Source organism: Bombina bombina, chromosome 7 (assembly GCF_027579735.1).
Source record: "Bombina bombina isolate aBomBom1 chromosome 7, aBomBom1.pri, whole genome shotgun sequence".
NCBI lineage: Eukaryota > Metazoa > Chordata > Amphibia > Anura > Bombinatoridae > Bombina > Bombina bombina.
In genome coordinates, this window is record NC_069505.1 from 122,458,682 (window position 1) to 122,476,050 (window position 17,369).

General features: G+C 42.7%; 1 protein-coding gene across 3 annotated transcripts in view; it reads right to left on the reverse strand.

Moving 5' to 3' along the window:
• SPON1 (spondin 1) overlaps positions 1-17,369 on the reverse strand; it is a 747,780-nt gene that overhangs the window by 15,852 nt on the left and 714,559 nt on the right. For all 3 annotated transcript variants that reach the window (XM_053720284.1, XM_053720283.1, XM_053720285.1), the window contains one exon: positions 11,980-12,147. In XM_053720284.1, coding sequence (XP_053576259.1) covers positions 11,980-12,147 — 168 coding nt within the window. The remainder of the gene's footprint in view (positions 1-11,979; positions 12,148-17,369) is intronic.

Genomic DNA, 17,369 nt, shown 5'->3' on the forward strand with positions numbered 1-17,369 from the left:
TATTGTGCACTGTCATTAATGTTATTGATACACAGTCCATTGTTTAATCAACCTCAGAGAGCAGACTCTAGTTGATAAGGAAAGACAAGTGTGTGGTCTGTGTTTAAAATTTTTATCAGCTTGAGCAAGGTATTCTAATTGTATCATGTAAAAGGGCGTGTTCCCTCCATTCAATGTACAACATTCTTTCAATCCCCCCCTTCTGGGGGGGTCAGACCCTGCATAAATACTGGGCATATGAGCCTTAATAAAATTCACTCTCTGTTTAAAACCTGAAAACTGGCTGGGTTGTGAATTGCTGATTCCCTATGCAGGACATTGTTCCCTGGTGTTAACCCTTGGTATCCGGTTGGTACCGTTACAATGGTGGCAAGCGACGGATATGAACCTTATCGCCCAGAAGAGCAAACTACACAAGCCAGTAAACCTCAGGAAGAGGGGGATCTACTACAATACTGACTAAGATGGAAGGAGTACCAGGGACCGAGTGAATGGAGGATGGACTTATTCTAAAGCTAAAGAGACAACGTTAAAAGGAACTGCTAGAAGCCAGGGGAAAGATAGGCAGCAGCAAACCCAAGGCTATATTAATTGCTGAGCTGATGGAGGGAGACAGAGCTCGCAGCGCTATGCTCCAGCAGCCATGGAGGAGACCCCTATACCAGAGGGAAATGAGGACCAGGCTGGAATTTTTACCCCAACCTGTACCACGGATATGCTATCAGTGGTAATGGCAGATGTGCAGGAGTAGTGATGGCACACAGTCCGCGGAATGCATCCTCCCTGAGCAGAATCCCATTTTGGACGCACTCAGCAACCAGTAAGACCCAAATCCCATACCATGCAATTAAAATGTTTTGTGAGGAGAAGGAATGAGATTGATGGGTATTTACAGGATTTTGAGAGACTGTGCGGTTACATGATTTGGAGCAGTCCGTATGGGTGCCGGTGCTAGCAGGCAATGCTAGCCGGTAGGGCAGCGGGAAGCGTATCGCGCTGCTACCCAGGGAGGACAGCAAGGATTACGCTAAAGTGAAGAGAGCGATCTTGGAAAGATATGCATTACCTCAGAGGCATACCGGCGCAAGTTTAGAGGCCCTGCGCAAGCACCAGAAAGAGATTCCCATGCAGAGTGGGCCCACAAGCTGGAATCAAGGCATCTCAGGGGTGGATACAGGCCAGCCAAGCTACCACCATGGAAGAATTGCTGACAACTGATGCTGTTGGAGCAATTCTTTAACGGCTTGTCCCCAGAAGCCCAAGAATTGGGTGAGAGATCGAAAACCCCTCACCTTAACCGAAGCAGCCAGATTAGCAGACCAGCATTTTGATGCCAGGAGGCACCATGGACTACAGCCTAACAACGGACGGGCTAATATACAATGCCAACACCTGCAAGCAGTGGGGAACATATGGCACGTGAGTGCACCCAAAAATCGGAGCAGACAAGCTTGGAACCAGGTCAGACAGAACCTGGCCCCAAGGGCGGCTGCTCACCATTACCCAAACGGAGCCAGCCGCTCATGAGGGTGTTGAGCACCCCAACGCCGAGGAACCCATGGGAATTCTGAATGAGGTGATGTCGGTCCAGGGACTTCGGGATTCGGGAGCTACTTTAACCCTGATAGCTCCCCATTTGGTGCCGGATACAGCACCCACTGGCGGATCCGTGGCAGTACGAGGGGCAGGGGGAGCAGTATACCGAATTGCCCACTGCTAGAGTGGAAGTACAGACCCCCAGTCACCCCAGCAGCTGCCATTACCAACCACCCGGCGCACGCTATACCACACGGCCTCCGGCCACGACTACCCTCAGAGAGCACGGTTCAATTCGCGGGGCTACCTCACAACCTATTCGGTGCTTTGGATGGTAAGCAACTAGGGCACAAAAGACCAGAGTGTCCCTAAACGCAGCGAATCAAGCACAGTCTGGAGAAGACCCGCTGGCGGAAATCCCCACATAATCCTCAGCCTGTGGCCCGCTACGTAGAGGCGGCCAGAATGCTGGGGCAGCCTACATGAAGCAGGACCCCGTGCAAGCTGCCCACCGGAATAACCCGGCAAAGGGTTAAAGTGAATGGGAAGGAGGTCAGTTGTCTACGGGATACTGGTGCTACCATGACCTTGCTTCAAGAGAACTTGGTGACTGAGAAACAGCACACTGGAGGACACTGTGGCTGTGCGGGTAGCAGGGGGCACTGTGTTCCGCCCTACCTGTTGCCAGGGTTACATTTGGATTGGGGAGTGGGCGCTAGACTTGTGAATGTGGGGGTCAAGAAGGACTTACCTGCTGATGTTCTCCTTGGAAATGACTTGGCCCCCCTTGTTTCTGCCTATGCTCCCATGGATCCCGCTGATGTTAACCCTGTGACTACCCAAGCCCAGTCCCTCCGGGAAGAGACGCTTCCATGTTTGGGGTGGGGGCAGTACTGAGCCAAGTTGGAGCAGATGGCGGAGAACCCCCGTAGCCTACTTGAGCCGAAAGTTGTTGCCCCGGACATCCCCAAGCCGATCCGTTGGGATCAGACTGTGTATGCCGGCTTGGTTCTGGGGGAGCATTGTGGCAAACCTAGCCACTTCTGGACTATAACATAAGAAAGGTTGTCTATAGGCTGTATATTGTGCTATGTAGATGTGACAGACCCTTCTGTCAGCACTGAAAGAGTTAACTGTGTTCAGCTATTGTGCACTGTCATTAATGTTATTGATACACAGTCCATTGTTTAATCAACCTCAGAGAGCAGACTCTAGATGATAAGGAAAGACAAGTGTGTGTCTGTGTTTAAATTGTTATCAGCTTGAGCAAGGTATTCTATTGTATCATGTAAAAGGGCGTGTTCCCTCCATTCAATGTACAACATTCTTTCAACCCCCCTTCTGGGGGGGTCAGACCTGCATAAATACTGGGCATATGAGCCTTAATAAAATTCATTCTGTTTAAAACCTGAAAACTGGCTGGGTTGTGAATTGCTGATTCCCTATGCAGGACATTGTTCCCTGGTGTTAACCCTTGGTATCCGGTTGGTACCGTTACAATAACTATAATGTAGGTGGCGGCGGTGTTGGGGGCAGCAGATTAGGGGTTTATTACTATAATGTAGGTGGCGGCGGTGTCCGGAGCGGCAGATTAGTGGTTAATAATATAATGCAGGTGGTGACAATGTCTGGGGCTGCAGATTAGGGGTTAATAAGTGTAATATTAGGGGTATTTAGACTCGAGGTTCATGTTAGGGTGTTAGGTGCAGACATATTTTTTCTTTCCCCATAGGAAACAATGGGGCTGCGTTAGAAGCTGGACGCTGATTTTTTGAAGGTGTTAGGTTTTTTTCCAGCCAGCTCAGCCCCATTGTTTCCTATGGGGAAATCGTGCACGAGCACGTTTAGCCAGCTTACCACTACCGTAAGCAACGCTGGTATTGAGGTGAGATATGGAGCTAAATTCTGCTCTACACTCACCTTTTTGCGGCTAATGCCAGGTTTAAAAAAACCTGTAATACCAGCGTTGGCTTAAGGTAGCGGTGGAAAAAAAAGGAGCGTTAGAGCCGCAAGCCTTACCGACAAAAACTCATAATCTAGCCGAATGTTTGTAAAAATGAACTCCATTAAATGTCTAAACAGTGACAGAATTCTTATCATAATTCTTATCATTAGGCTGTTCCCTTACTCCTATTCCTAACTACTTCCCTTGTAAGTTTTGTGTCAATGAAGCAACATAAACAGTACAATTTTTTATTACAGTTTTTTTTTTCTTTCATAAATGCTTACAAGAAAGAACTATCAAGGGGTCACCAAACATTGTTTAGAGGAAATAAAGCTGATTGTAGCTATGTGTGCCATTTATTAATAAAACAAATATTAAAGTGACTCATCATACCTTTTGTATTAGCTCTAAGGAATATTGTGTAATCATGACCAATAGCTTATGGTTTGTTCAATTGAAAAAAGTTGATTTTGCTATTTAACTGTAATTAAGTTTGCATACAATTATAAGTGCTGGGAGCAGCCTCTTTTAGCTCAATTGTACTTTTCACAAAGGAGGATATGCCCTGAAGTATATTAATATGATCAGGCTTAAAATGATACCCCATACATACAAAAAGAGAAACACTCTACCAGGAATGAATAGCTGCTCAATAGCTTGTTCTATGGTGAGTTACCACCTAGGAGTAGCTTCTTTTAGACTAATTGTGCTTTTCCCTCCTAGCAAGCCTCAAAATACCAGACAATTCTCCTTTGAACAAGGAACATGGCAACCCCAGACAATTGTTTCAGCCTTCTGTGGACCTCTTCAATGAGGTACAGCCATATTCCTCTAAGCACATTGGGCAAGGAGTCCACATCAGGTTTTTCCCCATCACCCTAAGGGAGATTTCTCCACAGTCATATTGCAAATACATACAGAAAGAGAAGCACTCTACCAGGAAAGAACAGCAGCTCAATAGCTTGCTCTATGGCGTATTACCCTCTAGTAGCAGCATCTTTTAGCCCAATTGTGCTTTTCACAGAGAAGAACTTTCCTTATGTATATTAGTCTGATCCCGCCTAACAGGTCAGTCCAGCCCTGAAATATCAGGCAATCCTCCTCTGAACAAGGAACATGGCAACTCCAGATGATTGTTAGCCATTTTTTGGGTCTCGTCAGTGAGGTGCAGCCCTATTCCTCTAAGCACCTATGGTTTCCCCAATCATCCTTTGTGAGACCTTCCTCAGGGTCATAATGCAAATATATATAGAGATACAAGCTGTCAACCAGGAACAATCAACGGCTCCATATTGTTCTTTGGCAGTGTCACAGATACCAAGATGCTAAGGTAAAACCTCCACCCCCCCTACTACCTAGCCCCTCTCCTTTTTCACCGGATTTGGACTTTTGAGAGCTTTCACAATCTCCCAGACGCTTGGTTTTGTTTATTTTGTGTAGTTTACATCCTCCCAGAAAGCTGATTTCTGACCTCCTAACCCCTTTGCGGTTTGCCGCCTCCCCGCATAGCCGCTGAAATTCACACCAGGTCACTCCAGCAGCCCTTCACCCCCAACGCTCTGCTCTTTTGGGGATTGGTACTTCATAGGGAGGGCAAGAGAGGTGGGGGTGAATACCGGAGGGGAGCTCCCTTGGGAACTAGGGGTTCCGGACCCCCCTGCAACTCCTATTTCCCTTTAACCTCCCGGTGTACGTTTGATCACCCATAGCTCCGGTCCCCAGCCATGGATCAGGTCACTTTTTTGGCTGTAGCACCTGGGAACCGAGGGGCTTTCCAACGACACCCTGGACGTGCTGCACTCCCCCGGGATCATTCCTGGAATAGCTACCACTGTACCGCTGGGGCTCTAAGACAATGGACACTATGGGGGGCACAAGCCTGTCTTGGGGGGCGGGAGATCTGGGAATCTGTTAAAGCTCTTTATCTTGATCAATTTGTGTATAAAAACCGTGTGTTTTCCACGATAAAGTTGTTCATTGTGTTTCACCTGAATACTAGTCTGTCTAGTCATTTGGGTGGGCTCCCGTTATAATATCTTTTCTCCACTACATAACAGCATGTTCCAGGTATAGGAAGGACCCTTTAGCAGAGCTACCCAGTTGGGGTAGCCGGTATCCATCACAATTAGTTGGCAGCGGTGAGATGCTTCTGTCTACCTGGAACATCCAAACCACCAACTGAAGCCCTCTTCGGATGGAGCAGCAGTACACTGGTCTCAGGAAGAGTACACTGAAAGACTTGTTGGAAGCACCGGGGAAAGTTGCCCGGCAACAAGTCCAAGGCGGCAATCATAGCCAAACTTATGCAAGGCGATCGGGCTAGCAAGCCAGCTAGTGAGGCCGGTAGCAGCTGGGACAGCCCAGCGAGGCATCAACCAGGGAGACCATGATGTCCGAACTCCAGAGAGAGATCCAGTGGTGGCTGGACCTCTATGGGACTGCCCCACCTGAGGAGGATATCATTCGGATTATTGCAGATGCCACATGGATCCGGATGTTGGAGATCCAAAAATCTCATTGGGGAGAGCTGTGCCGGACCCCCTGGATTCACCTTCCCTGGCCGAAAAAACTACCTCATGAGGCTTTTGAGCCATCAAAGACAATGAAGAGGAGATCAACAGCTACCTCCAAGTGTTCGAGACCCAGTGCGAATTGCAGGGTGTTGCCAATGCCGACCGAGTCACCCTCCTGCTCGGTAAGCTGTCTGGATGGGCCCTGGAGGCTTTCAACACTGTGCCCCCAGGAGAGCGAAAGAACTATGACCGGGGTGAAGGAGCACATCCTTGCCTGCTATGGTCTCAAGCCAGAGGCTTACCGACTGAAGTTCCGGGAACTAAAGAGGCAAGAGGGGCAGCTGTTCACAGAGTGGACCCACTGGTTCACCTGGCCCTTGGACTCTTGGTTCACAGGCTGTCACATAGCTACCCTGGACGAAGCTTCCCAGCTCATTTTGTTGGAGCATTTCTACAACAACTCCATGGCAGAGGTATGGGACTGGGTTATAGATAAGGGACCCAAAACAGCTGACCAAGCAGTCATCCTGGCTAATCAGTACTTGATTTGCCCCAGCGTCAGACCATCCATGAACCCCGACAGTGACCTGCTCCGCTCCAACCCCTGCCCACCCTCCGGCACCTACACGGGACCCCCCAGACCCGACTGACACTTATTCGCTCCTCAGGGCCAAGGTTACCCCAGGGGTACTACGGGTGTGGACAGGTGGGCCACATCAGACGGGAATGTCTGGCACAGAATCCCCCTCTGACTCAGTGGACCAGAGCTCCTACCGGAGGTTAACTGAAGCCCCCACCCACTGTTTGGATGCAGAGGGCCCTGCAGACTATGCTGGCTAGACAGTAGAGGAGGTTTGAAGTCCAGCACGAGGATCAATAGCCGGTCGGCCCGGGGATTACGAGACAGTGGAGCCACGGTTACCCTTGTCCAGCCACACTTGGTCCCAAACTCGGACCAAACAGGAAATTCTCTTACAGTTCATATGGCTGGGGGTACAGTACTTCGGATCCCTACCACATTGGTGTACCTGGATAGGGGGTGCAGGCTCCCCGTGCTGTGGAAGTAGGGATCATGAGCAATCTTCCCGCGGAGGATTGTTAGGAAACGACCTCAGCCACCTTGCTTCAGCCTTTGTGTGGGATGCTTGCCCTGTCACCACCCACAAGCAAGTCAGACGCCAGGCCACAGTACATGATCTGGCTGGAAAGTGAGGGGACCCCTAGACCTATTGAGAGCCCACTGGGAAGGATCAGCATGGAGAACAGACACTTTATTGTTGGTTACGTTTCTAGAATTCAGGAACCGACTGAAGGACCTTGCTGAGCAGGTGCGAGAGAACCTTCAGGTTGCTCAAGGTAGGCAGAAACGGTGGTATGACTGAAATGCCCCTAACCAGACCCTGGCAGTGGGGCAGAAGGTCATGGCTTGAAGCCTGTCAAAACAGACAAGTACAGGCCTCCTGGCAGGGACCCTAACGAGTGGTTTAGCAGGCTGAATGACAACCTATCTGGTAGCCAAATGCTCAGATGACCGAGTCACCAGACCTTTCATGTGAACATGCCTAAAGGCTCACGGAAATGCTGGAACTATGTGTCATTGAACCGTTCAACAGTCCCTGGGCTTCCCCCGGTGGTCCTGGTACCCAAGCGGGATGGGGCCACCAGATTCTGCATAGACTAACGTAGGCTCAATGACCGAACCATGACCAATGCCTACCCTATGCCCCGGGTCAATGACCTGCTAGACCGGATCACCGTGGCAACTTCCTGACCACCCTAGATCTCTGCAAGGGATACTGGCAGATTCCCTTGGACCCCGAGTCTATCCCAAAATCGGCATTCATCACCCCCCCTTCGCCCTATACTAGTTTATGGTCATGCTATTTGGGATTAAGAATGCTCCAGCGACTTCCAGAGGATGGTAGATCACTTCCTGGATGGCCTCTAGACTTATGCCTGCACCTAACCTGGATGATATCGCGATCTAACAGCAACATCTGGGAGGACCAACTGGTCCACCCTAGGCATCATTCTAGACCACATCAGGGCCACCGGTCTGAATCCTGAAGCCCGACAAATGTACCCTTGGACACAGAGTGGTCTGCGTGGAAGCAGCGGCCGGGAGCCGGCCAAGTTGAGGCAGTCTCAACTGGCCAACCCCCCAAGTCTTAGCTTTCCTAGGGACCACATGTAAGGTCCTGTGGTCCCCAGAGTGTGAGGCTGCCTTCCAAAGCCTTAAGACAGCATTAATTTCTGCCCCTGTCCTTGCTGCTCCTAACTCAACCAAACGTTTTTGTGTCCACACAGATGCCTCCATGTTCAAGTTGGGAGCAGTACTGAGCCAATGTGGGACAATGAGTGGCAGGACCACCCCGTGCCTATATCAGCAGGAAGCTGTTGCCCAGAGAAGTAGGCTACATGGTGGGGGAGAAAGAGTGCCTGGCCCTGGTGTGAGCTCTGAAAAAACTTCAGCCATACCTATACGGGGACGGGTCTTCATTGTCCTCACAGACCAAACCCCTGGTTTGGCTCAACTGAGTTGCTGGGGGACAATGGACCCTTCTTGCAGGGGAGTTTAGACTTGCAGCCCTTTAACTTCACCATCCAATACTGGCCTGGTAAAAGCAATGGAAATGTTGACTGACTTTCCCTGCAAACTGATTAGAATAGCTCCCTTGACAGTGTCAGGCCAACCCATGTGTGGATCTGGCCGGGTCTAACGCACTGGAAGGGGGGAGCTGTTACAAATACCAGGCTGCCAAGTTTAACCCTCCACTCCCTACTACCTAGCCCCTCTCCTTTTTCACTGGAGTGGGACTTTTGAGAGCTTTTGCGATCTCCCAAATGCTTGGTTTTGTTTATTTTGTGTACTTTACATCCTCCGGAAAAGCTGATCTCTGACTGCCTAACCCCTTTCCGGCTGGCCGGGCTCCTGGAACTACCGGCGGGCCTCCCTGAATAGCCACTGACATTCACACCAGGTCGCTCCAGTGGCCCTTCACCCCAGAGCTCTGCTCTTTTGGGGATTGGCACTCCCTAGGAAGGGCAAGAGGTGGGGTGATTACCGGAGGGGGAGGTCTCTTGGGAACTGTGGGTTCTGGACCCCCCTACATATCCTATTTCCCTTTAGCCTTCCCGTGTATGTTTGATCACCCCATGCTTCGGTCCCCAGCCATGGATCAGGTCGCTTTTTGGACTGTAGAACTTGAGGACCGAGGCTTTCCCAACGACACTCTAGAAGTGCTGCTGCTCCCAGGGATCACCCCAGAATAGCCACCACTGTACCGCTGAGACAAAGGACACTATGGGCTGCACCAGCCTGTCTGAAGGGGCAGGAATGGTGGGAGATCTGAAGATCTGATTAGGCTCCTTTATCTTGATCAGTTTGTGTATAAAAACCGTGTGTTTCCACAAACAAAGTTGTTTCATTGTGTTTCACCTGAATGCTAGTCTGTCTAGTCATTTAGGTGGGCCTCCCGCTATATTCCACTTTTCTCCACTACATAGCGACATGTTCCAGGTATAGTAAGGACCCCGTTGGCGGAGCTGCCCAGTTGGGGTAGCCGGTATCCGTCACAGGCAGGCCCCACCTTTGAGCACCTTTTAGCCCAGCTGACATTTTTTCTGAAAGTTACACCTAAACAGAATGTCTTTTTGGGGGTAGAACTACCATTGCATTGGCAGTCGGCACCTGAGCCCAAGTGCTGGGGGGGGCAATAGCAGCCAATCTATGTGTACAATACTAATGCATGGAAGCCTTTTATTAGAGCAGGTTGCAGATCTTTCTCCAAAATCATTATACAGAGCAGAATGTTGAAAAGGAAGCCCCTTAAAAGTGCCAGTATTGATCTAACTTGCACATCACTCTGAAATATAGGGTGTAGTGTTTTGCTGGTCTAACCGCCGAAAGGGCTGGAAATATTTGCTATTGCCACTATCTACTTACTGAACAGAAGAATAAGAGGAATGTGAAACAATTGCACAGCTAGCAAAGAAGTTGTGAGATTGCAGCCTGCTTGCTTTGACCTAGATTTTGGTGCCCTACTTTTATATGAGCAAGCTACAATTTTAAGCTAAATTCAGAATATAGTTAAATGGAATGGCACCCTCTTTTCCATACCAAACTTGAACAATATGTAAATAATACTTGCTAAGTATATCTCACACATTTCCAATTATTACAATGCATTCAAAGATGTCCAGTGGGTGTCCCCATCGGCTACCCCATATGGCTTTTTTTTTCATTTAATTTTTCTGCAACAGGTAGTTTAGCCGAATACATCACTACAGGTAGCTCTGCTGCTTTATTAAAGTCTCTTTCCCACTTTTATTCTGTCTGTCTGGCATGAGTGATAGCTTCAAGGAAACAGCACAGAAACAATTGTAAACAGTGGATCGCAATACGATTCCCAATTTACTATTACTAGCTGTTTTCTTTGTTGCATTGAGAGAATGATAAACACATTATTATAATTTTATACAGGAATTAGAAAATTTAAAAAAGCATGTACGACTTGGTTTGCAAAGCTCATGAGCAAGCTTTACAGGCAGGGAAAGTAGGTGGCAGAAGACTTCTCAGGGGCTTGACTACCTACTGCAACACCTAACTTATCAAGAATGGATCCAGAATATTTAATGTAAGCTTTTAATGCCTCCTTGAAACAGATGTATTTTACGAAAAAAAGGATAATTTGTTTGCTATATTATTTACATAGATAAAGTAGATACACATAATATGTGAATTATTAAAGACACTTTAAAGGGACAGTCAAGTCGGAAAAAACTTTGATGATTCAGATAGGGCCATGTAATTTTAAACAACTTTCCAATTTACTTTTATCACCAATTTTGCTTTGTTTTGCTTTGTTCTTGGTATTCTTAGTTGAAAGCTATACCTAGGCGGTTCATATGCTAATTTCTTAGACCTTGAAGGCCGCCTCTAATCTAAATGCATTTTGATAGTTTTTTTTACCACTAGAGGGCATTAGTTCATGTGTTTCATATAGATAACATTGAGCTCATTCACGTGAATTTACCATTGAGACAGCTCTGATTGGCTAAACTGCAAGTCTGTCAAAAGAACTGAAATAAGGGGGCAGTCTGCTGAAGCTTAGATACAAGGTAATTACAGAGGTAAAACGTGTATAATTATAACTGTGTTGGCTATGCAAAATTGGGGAATTGGTAATTAAGTGATTATCTATCTTTTTAAACAACAAAAATTCTGGTGTTGACTGTCCCTTTAAGGTCATTAAATTGTTTGTTTAGTTACCTACTCTTAATGATGTGCCAAGCTCTTGAAAAGGATATAAATATTTATTCTCCTAACTCCAGGGGACGACAAAGAATTATCTAGATAGCTTGATTGGCACACAGAAATTGATTCTACTTTTTTTGTTTTTAATTTGTCAAGAATAATTAACTGTTTATTTATTATGTTACATTCTGTCTAAAAAACAGGATTAGGATTGTTCCCCTTTTTGTAATTTTTAACTAGACATTAGTAAACTAAATATATGATTATTTGAGTCCTATTTTCTTTTCTCAATGCTTATTATTATTTTTATTTTTTTAAATGTACTTATATATTTGTTTCTAATAAGAATTGAGGCCTTTTCTACCTAAATAAAATTAGAAGTTTGTGCCTGGAATCTAAATCTCAGAATATTTAATCTCTAAGATTTTATAAGGGGGACATTGTGCAACCCGCTACAAAGGTTTGCAATAAATCAAGAGAGATTATTATCCCAGTGAGCTGTACATTTACATTGGGACAAAAGCCAGATTGGGGACAAGCAATGATCTATAAATCATAACTAGTATTACAAGTGAGGCTAAGCAGGCACAGGGAACAACCATTTATCAACACATGGGTTGAATATCTGAAACATGGCACAAGCTCTGGCAGACCAAGGGTTATGTTATGATGGTTCATTATGATAAATACCTAGACTTTATGTGTTAAAATGGTCTAATCATACTTACGGCACTCTGGCATCATACACTTCTCCACCTCTGATGTTTCTGTTTTGCACATGGAGCCATCAGCTGGAGTCATCTTCATCATCCTATGTCGCTTCTTCATACCCATTCCGCATGTAGCGCTACATCCCTCCCACTCACCCCACTCCGTCATGATACAGCTGCTCGGCTCTTAAATTAAAAGTAAATTAACAATTAATCAGATTCTAAATTGCTATAATTTGTATGCAAGTTTTAATATTTTGAAAATAACAGTAGTTATTAACCTTGTAACTGCTAGAGAGGGATACAGAGCAATGTAAATCAACCTCTTCTGGAAACCAAAGGGTTAAACTATTATGGTGCTGGCACTAAAAATGTTATGGCTGATTAATGTACTTTTTAAAATGTCAGCGTTTCTAATAAAAAATGTCCAATAAAGTTGGGGTTACGCTTATGATTAAGTATGGCAAGTTGAATGTCACTGTTGCAGCGTCAATATTTTTAATCTTGCATCATTTCAATCATAACACTTTGCCTTTCCAGAATGAACAACGAAAACAGATTACTTTTATGACCCTTTTTATTGGTTATGTAATCACACTCTTCAATAAGAAAATGTATATATTTTTTTTCTCATTTAAACTTTATTGAACAATTCTAATTTACAAGAAAAATATCAAAATATCAGTTAATAGAGAGATTATACAAATTTGTCATATACTGTGTGTGTGCAATTGTGTAATATATATATATATATATATATATATATATATATATATATATATATATATATATATATATATATATATATATATATATATATATATATATACACAGTGTATATATATAGTGTATATATATATATATATTTATATATATATACACATATACAGTGTGTATATATATATATATTTATATATATATATATATATATATATATGTGTGTTTGTGTGTGTGTGTGTGTGTGTGTGTGTGCAATTGATTAGGTAAGCTTTAGCATAATTTATATGTGTGCAATTAATTTATATTTACACTTTGTCAGTCACCAGCTTCTACTGAGCATGTGCAAGAATTCACAAAATATACATACATGCATTTGTGATTGGCTGATGGCTGTCACATGATACAGGAGGAGTGGAAATAGTCATAACTTTTAAATTTGTCAAAAAACAATCTACTACTTATTTGAAGTTATCTTTTTATCATGCATTTGCTGATTATGTAAATCTCCTGTATTTACTGGTCCTTTAAATGGACATTTCAGCCAAAATTGGAATCCACATAGATGCATTTGATTTTTGAGTAGAAGCATTTTTGCAATATACAATATGTATAATAATACATATAATATATAATATATGTATTAGAAAAAAATGCTTCTAATAAAAGCTTTAGCTTTTTCAAACGTGTATTTAAGTATGCATCGTGCACCAGAATTTTAAACACTTGTTCAGAGAGCCTAAGGTGCTTGTACCATCTGGTAATGTCTCAATTTGTTAATTGCCGAAATGTTACGAGCCCCACTGCTCTCTGTGGAGCTGCAGTATTTAAAATGCTGGTGCACTGTAAATATCTAGCTATGCTTCACATTCACATGCAGAGAAACATGTTAACACTAAAACAGTGATAACATTTAATAGAAACATGTTTTGCTAATTCATTTATATTGCAAAAATGTTTCAATTAAAAGATGTTATTCATCTATGAGCATTTACATTTTCCCTGGAATGTCCCTTTAAGCATCATACAGCCTATATTATTTATTAGACAAGTGCATTTGGATTCAGACAAAGCGAAAAAATAAAATCACAATCTTTTCTGTATTTTTTGCATTGGTTTGGAAAAGCAAAACAAGCAGCTTTTTTTAATGAATAAGCTAATGACTGCAGGCAACAAAAAATTTAATTGCTTCATTCATTTTGGTTTATAAAAGCCGTTTTCAGAGCAGCCATTGCCACTACTGGGACCTAGCTGGAAACATCTGCTGAGCCAATGACAAAACAGGTCCAAAGTCACCAATCACCAGCTAGCTCTCAGAAGAGCATTACTTGCTCCTGAGCATACTTACATATGCTTTTCTGCAAAGGATACCAAGAGAATGAAGCCAATTTGGTAACCAAAGCAAACTGAGAAATCTCTAAAAATTCTTTACTCTATCTGATCAATGAAATTATAATTTTGACATCCATGTCTCTTTAATATCATTTAATGATACTTGTGACAAATAATTTAAAGTAACTTTATAATTATAAATGTTTTATAATGTTTGAACCTCCAAACATGTCATTGCAATACTAAAAAAGATTCAGATTATCATATTTAATTTGTGTACAAAGTATATAGTTTAAAAGTGTGATTTTGAATGTGTATTTTTAAATTGCATTTACTAAAATGGGATCTGAGCATGTGCAAGTACTTTAATATTAAAAAAAAGATATCCCATTTAAAAGGGCAATAATGAGTTAATAGACGTGCACAGAGGTTTCATACAAATCATTTGTCAAAAAAAAAGTTTCATCCAAGATTTATATCCAAGAGTTCTTCAGTTCAGCTGAAGTTTGACAACATTATTAGTTTAATGGAAATAACTTAACCCTTTATTTCCTGTAGGGGACATCTTCAGGGTGTCAGAAAAGCAGAAGGACAGCAGCTTAAAGGGACAGTGAAGTCCAAATTAAACCTTCATCATGATTCAGATAAGACATGCAATTTTAAACAACTTTCCAATTTACTTTTTTTTATAAAAAAAATGCTATGTTCTCTTGGTATTCTTGGTTGAAAGCTAAACCTAGGTAGGCACATGTGCTAATTTCTAAGCCCTTGAAGGCAGCCTCTTATCTCAGTGCATTTTGACAGTGCTAGTTCACTGGCGATCTTCCTCCCGCAGCTCCTGCTGTACTTAGCACAGCAATGACAAATCCGATTTCTTCAATCATTGCTTGCTCCCCAAGGCGTCCAGCTCGTGAAGCCACGCAATGATTGGAGGAAGCCAGATTCGTCATAGCTGTGCAAAGTACAGCAGGAGCTGCGGGAGGAAGATCGCCGGTCTGCAGTCATAAGTAAAAAAGGTATTTAAAAAACGAAAAACGCTTAAATGTAAAGTTTAATGCATGAAAGTGCCAGTTTTTATGAGTATTTTTAAAAAACGGGCAATTTTTCATTAAACTTTACATTCACTTTAAGCATTTAAATATTACACTAAATTCATCCTTTAATACAGGGCTCAACATTTCAAGCCTTCAGTTACTAGCCAGCCCAAAATGTTACGTGCCACTTTTGATCCCACCCACTACCACCCCCATTCTTTGCATATGTTTAATCAATGTTAAACACCTTATTGTGCAGTATTTTTTTAATATTGTTTTTGCTTTATACCATAAATTAAATAATGCTACATACAGAAATAAAAAAAGTGCACGGCAGTTAGCAACATCAATTTATGTTCTGGGGAAGGCAACAGCTGGACAGAAAAAGGAAATTGTTTGAGAGAATGCATAGAGTGCTGACATTAATGTGTGGTCATAGAGGATTAGTCCATGACTAACATGTAGATGTATTTTTTAAAGTTTCATTAGTTGTTTAAAAAGTGACAAAATAAGTGTAAAGTTTTAGTGTCTATAAAACACTGGGAGCTGCCATGTTGTAACTTGTGTTGCCTTCTCTGCTGTGGCCAATTAGGATCAGTTATAAATAGGTCACTAGAGTGTGCAGCCAATGGTTGTGCTGGATTTAACAGTGTTCTGTACTTCCATTTCTAACAGGAACTGAAAAGCTTGCAATTTCAGAATGGAATTACAGGCAAAGAGGACAAAATAAATAATGAAAGTATATTGCAGAGCTGTTTTATATATACAATTTATCATTTTATATTACCATCTCAAAGTGTTTAATGTTCCTTTAAATCTCTTCATTCCACTCGTTCTTAACGCTATATTTTTCTCCTCTTTCACTTTTCCTCTCCAATCTCTCTCTGCCCCTGTTTACCCTCTCAGAAGTAACAGTCTAAGCACTAATGGGGTCCCTATATCCCTAGAGGAATATCATACCGTTGTCCTTTCTCTGGATCTATAATATCTCTTTAAATATGATTTGGTTAAAAAGCCGTTTCAGAGCAGCATTGCACTACTGGGACCTAGCTGGAAACATCTGCTGAGCCAATGACAAAACAGGTCCAAAGTCACCAATCACCAGCTAGCTCTCAGAAGAGCATTACTTGCTCCTGAGCATACTTACATATGCTTTTCTGCAAAGGATACCAAGAGAATGAAGCCAATTTGGTAACCAAAGCAAACTGAGAAATCTCTAAAAATTCTTTACTCTATCTGATCAATGAAATTATAATTTTGACATCCATGTCTCTTTAATATCATTTAATGATACTTGTGACAAATAATTTAAAGTAACTTTATAATTATAAATGTTTTATAATGTTTGAACCTCCAAACATGTCATTGCAATACTAAAAAAGATTCAGATTATCATATTTAATTTGTGTACAAAGTATATAGTTTAAAAGTGTGATTTTGAATGTGTATTTTTAAATTGCATTTACTAAAATGGGATCTGAGCATGTGCAAGTACTTTAATATTAAAAAAAAGATATCCCATTTAAAAGGGCAATAATGAGTTAATAGACGTGCACAGAGGTTTCATACAAATCATTTGTCAAAAAAAAAGTTTAATCCAAGATTTATATCCAAGAGTTCTTCAGTTCAGCTGAAGTTTGACAACATTATTAGTTTAATGGAAATAACTTAACCCTTTATTTCCTGTAGGGGACATCTTCAGGGTGTCAGAAAAGCAGAAGGACAGCAGCTTAAAGGGACAGTGAAGTCCAAATTAAACCTTCATCATGATTCAGATAAGACATGCAATTTTAAACAACTTTCCAATTTACTTTTTTTTATAAAAAAAATGCTATGTTCTCTTGGTATTCTTGGTTGAAAGCTAAACCTAGGTAGGCACATGTGCTAATTTCTAAGCCCTTGAAGGCAGCCTCTTATCTCAGTGCATTTTGACAGTGCTAGTTCACTGGCGATCTTCCTCCCGCAGCTCCTGCTGTACTTAGCACAGCAATGACAAATCCGATTTCTTCAATCATTGTTTGCTCCCCAAGGCGTCCAGCTCGTGAAGCCACGCAATGATTGGAGGAAGCCAGATTCGTCATAGCTGTGCAAAGTAGAGCAGGAGCTGCGGGAGGAAGATCGCCGGTCTGCAGTCATAAGTAAAAAAGGTATTTAAAAAACGAAAAACGCTTAAATGTAAAGTTTAATGCATGAAAGTGCCAGTTTTTATGAGTATTTTTAAAAAACGGGCAATTTTTCATTAAACTTTACATTCACTTTAAGCATTTAAATATTACACTAAATTCATCCTTTAATACAGGGCTCAACATTTCAAGCCTTCAGTTA